This window comes from Oncorhynchus keta, chromosome 4 (assembly GCF_023373465.1).
Source record: "Oncorhynchus keta strain PuntledgeMale-10-30-2019 chromosome 4, Oket_V2, whole genome shotgun sequence".
In the NCBI taxonomy this organism is placed as follows: Eukaryota; Metazoa; Chordata; class Actinopteri; order Salmoniformes; family Salmonidae; genus Oncorhynchus; species Oncorhynchus keta.
Window position 1 is genome coordinate 1,118,444 of NC_068424.1, and position 4,923 is coordinate 1,123,366.

The window sequence follows — 4,923 nt, forward strand, 5'->3', positions numbered from 1 at the left end:
TACCAGGAACACAGGACTACCAGGAACACAGGACTTCTGGGAACACAGGACTACCAGGAAACACAGGACTTCCAGGAACACAGGACTACCAGGAACACAGGACTACCAGGAAACACAGGACTTCCAGGAACACAGGACTACCAGGAACACAGGACTACCAGGAACACAGGACTACCAGGAAACACAGGACTTCCAGGAACACAGGACTACCAGGAACACAGGACTACCAGGAACACAGGACTACCAGGAACACAGGACTTCTGGGAACACAGGACTACCAGGAAAACAGGACTACCAGGAACACAGGACTACCAGGAACACAGGACTACCAGGAAACCCGGGACGCCCAGGAACACAGGACTACCAGGAACACAGGACTTCTGGGAACACAGGACTAACAGGAAACAAAGGACTTCCAGGAACACAGGACTACCAGGAACACAGGACTACCAGGAACACAGGACTACCAGGAACACAGGACTTCTGGGAACACAGGACTACCAGGAAACACAGGACTTCCAGGAACACAGGACTTCCAGGAACACTGGACTTCTGGGAACACAGGACTACCAGGAACACAGGACTACCAGGAACACAGGACTACCAGGAACACAGGACTTCCAGGAACACAGGACTTCCAGGAACACAGGACTTCCAGGAACACTGGACTTCTGGGAACACAGGACTACCAGGAACACAGGACTACCAGGAACACAAGACTTCCAGGAACACAGTACTTCCAGGAAACACTGGACTTCCATGAACACAGGACTTCCAGGAACACAGGACTACCAGGAACACAGGACTACCAGGAACACAGGACTACCAGGAACACATGACTACCAGGAAACACAGGACTTCCAGGAACACAGGAATACCAAGAAACACAGGACTACCAGGAACACAGGACTACCAGGAAACACAGGACTACCAGGAACACAGGACTACCAGGAACACAGGACTACCAGGAACACAGGACTACCAGGAAACACAGGACTACCAGGAAACACAGGACTTCCAGGAACACAGGACTACCAGGAAACACAGGACTACCAGGAAACACAGGACTTCCAGGAACACAGGAATACCAAGAAACACAGGACTACCAGGAACACAGGACTACCAGGAACACAGGACTACCAGGAACACAGGACTACCAGTTACACAGGACTACCAGGAACACAGGACTACCAGGAACACAGGACTACCAGGAACACAGGACTACCAGGAACACAGGACTACCAGGAAACACAGGACTTCCAGGAACACAGGACTACCAGGAACACAGGACTACCAGGAACACAGGACTTCCAGGAACACAGGACTACCAGGAACACAGGACTTCTGGGAACACAGGACTTCTGGGAACACAGGACTTCCAGGAAACACAGGACTACCAGGAACACAGGACTACCAGGAACACAGGACTACCAGGAACACAGGACTACCAGGAACACAGGACTTCCAGGAACACAGGACATCCAGGAACACAGGACTACCAGGAACACAGGACTACCAGGAACACAGGACTACCAGGAACACAGGACTACCAGGAAACACAGGACTTCCAGGAACACAGGACTACCAGGAACACAGGACTACCAGGAACACAGGACTACCAGGAACACAGGACTACCAGGAACACAGGACTTCCGGGAACACAGGACTACCAGGAAACACAGGACTTCTGGGAACACAGGACTACCAGGAACACAGGACTACCGGGAACACAGGACTACCAGGAACACAGGACTTCAGGGAACACAGGACTACCAGGAAACATAGGACTTCCAGGAACACAGGACTACCAGGAACACAGGACTACCAGGAACACAGGACTACCAGGAACACAGGACTACCAGGAAACACAGGACTTCCAGGAACACAGGACTACCAGGAACACAGGACTACCAGGAACACAGGACTACCAGGAACACAGGACTTCTGGGAACACAGGACTACCAGGAAACACAGGACTTCCAGGAACACAGGACTACCAGGAACACAGGACTACCAGGAACACAGGACTTCCAGGAACACAGGACTTCCAGGAACACAGGACTACCAGGAAACACAGGACTTCCAGGAACACAGGACTTCCAGGAACACTGGACTTCTGGGAACACAGGACTACCAGGAACACAGGACTACCAGGAACACAGGACTACCAGGAACACAGGACTTCCAGGAACACAGGACTTCCAGGAACACAGGACTTCCAGGAACACTGGACTTCTGGGAACACAGGACTACCAGGAACACAGGACTACCAGGAACACAGGACTTCCAGGAACACAGTACTTCCAGGAAACACTGGACTTCCATGAACACAGGACTTCCAGGAACACAGGACTACCAGGAACACAGGACTACCAGGAACACAGGACTACCAGGAACACATGACTACCAGGAAACACAGGACTTCCAGGAACACAGGAATACCAAGAAACACAGGACTACCAGGAACACAGGACTACCAGGAAACACAGGACTACCAGGAAACACAGGACTTCCAGGAACACAGGAATACCAAGAAACACAGGACTACCAGGAACACAGGACTACCAGGAAACACAGGACTACCAGGAAACACAGGACTTCCAGGAACACAGGACTACCAGGAAACACAGGACTACCAGGAAACACAGGACTTCCAGGAACACAGGAATACCAAGAAACACAGGACTACCAGGAACACAGGACTACCAGGAACACAGGACTACCAGGAACACAGGACTACCAGTTACACAGGACTACCAGGAACACAGGACTACCAGGAACACAGGACTACCAGGAACACAGGACTACCAGGAACACAGGACTACCAGGAACACAGGACTACCAGGAACACAGGACTACCAGGAACACAGGACTACCAGGAACACAGGACTTCCAGGAACACAGGACTACCAGGAACACAGGACTTCTGGGAACACAGGACTTCTGGGAACACAGGACTACCAGGAAACACAGGACTACCAGGAACACAGGACTTCCAGGAACACAGGACTACCAGGAACACAGGACTACCAGGAACACAGGACTTCCAGGAACACAGGACTTCCAGGAACACAGGACTTCCATGAAACACAGGACTTCCAGGAACACAGGACTTCTGGGGACACAGGACTTCCATGAACACAAGACTTCCTGGAACACTTGACTTCCGGGGAACACAGGACTTCCAGGGACACAGGACTTCCAGGAACACTGTACTTCTGGGAACACAGGACTTCTGGGAACACAGGACATCGAGGAACACAGGACTTCTGGCAAACACAGGACTTCCAGGAACACAGGACTTCTGGGAACACAGGACTTCCGGTAACAGAGGACTACTGGGGACACAGGACTTCCAGGAACACAGGACTTCTGGGAACACAGGACTTCCAGGAACACCGGACTTCCAGGAACACAGGACTTCTGGGAACACAGGACTTCCGGTAACAGAGGACTACTGGGGACACAGGACTTCCAGGAACACCGGACTTCAGGGAAACACAGGACTTCTGGGGACACAGGACTTCTGGGAAACACAGGACTTCCAGGAACACCGGACTTCAGGGAAACACAGGACTTCTGGGAAACACAGGACTTCCAGGAAACACAGGACTTCCAGGAAACACAGGACTTCCAGGAAACACAGGACTTCCAGGAAGCACTGGACTTCCAGGAAACACAGGACTTCCAGGAAGCACTGGACTTCCAGGAACACAGGACTTCCAGGAAACACAGGACTTCCAGGAAACACAGGACTTCCAGGAAGCACTGGACTTCCAGGAACACAGGACTTCTGGGAACACAGGACTTCCAGGAACACCGGACTTCAGGGAAACACAGGACTTCTGGGGAACACAGGACTTCCGGTAACAGAGGACTACTGGGGACACAGGACTTCCAGGAACACTGGACTTCTGGGAACACAGGACTTCCAGGAACACCGGACTTCAGGGAAACACAGGACTTCTGGGGAACACAGGACTTCCGGTAACAGAGGACTACTGGGGACACAGGACTTCCAGGAACACAGGACTTCCAGGAACACAGGACTTCTGGGGAACACAGGACTTCCGAGGACACAGGACTTCCAGGGACACAGGACTTCTGGGGACACAGGACTTCCGGGAACACAGGACTTCCAGGGACACAGGACTTCCGGGAACACAGGACTTCCAGGGACACAGGACTTCCGGGGACACAGGACTTCCGGGGACACAGGACTTCCGGGGACACAGGACTTCCAGGAACACAGGACTTCCGAGGACACAGGACTTCCAGTCTAACAGACACAGCTCCTGTCAGCCCCCTGGATCCAGTCTAACAGACACAGCTCCTGTCAGCCCCCTGGATCCAAGTCTAACAGACACAGCTCCTGTCAGCCCCCTGACTCCATTCTAACAGACACAGCTCCTGTCAGCCCCCTGGATCCAGTCTAACAGACACAGCTCCTGTCAGCCCCCTGACTCCATTCTAATAGAAACAGCTCCTGTCAGCCCCCTGACTGCAGTCTAACAGAATACAGCTCATACCCTTCCGGGTCATTCTTTTTCCATGACACAATATAATAGTGATGTATTGAAGGGCAACAAGTTATAGTTTTGTTTTTCCCCATAGGAACGTATTTAAAATATATTTGTTATGTTGTCAACATCTGTTTAACACTGTAAAAAAAAAAAGCTTCAGAAAGTTTCAAATATTTTTCTCCAAGGCGAATTACACCATTTAGCACGTAGCAGTCGTGTCAGGTAATTGAGTCAAGCTGCAGAGTGAAATGCATGTATAAAATGTGTCATGACGGTAAATAATGTATTGTGTTTCAGAGGCTTACATTTCACTTGGTATGAATATTCATAGCTGACACTGATTGAAAGACATTGAACCACTGGTTGGTTGTTCCTCTTCCCGTAACAAGGCAAAGCCCCG

General features: G+C 51.3%; 1 protein-coding gene across 1 annotated transcript; it reads left to right on the forward strand.

Annotated features, from left to right (window-relative positions):
- The first annotated feature begins 3,134 nt into the window (after positions 1 to 3,134).
- Positions 3,135 to 4,283, forward strand: LOC127916404 (collagen alpha-6(IV) chain-like). The gene has a single exon (XM_052498122.1). It carries the CDS (start codon positions 3,135 to 3,137, stop codon positions 4,281 to 4,283), a length of 1,149 nt encoding a protein of 382 aa, XP_052354082.1.
- The last annotated feature ends 640 nt before the right edge of the window (positions 4,284 to 4,923 follow it).

What these genes read in the sequence shown, in the direction of transcription:
- LOC127916404 (XM_052498122.1), top strand. Translation starts at nt 3,135, where the DNA reads ATGAACACAAGACTTCCTGGAACACTTGACTTCCGGGGAACACAGGAC.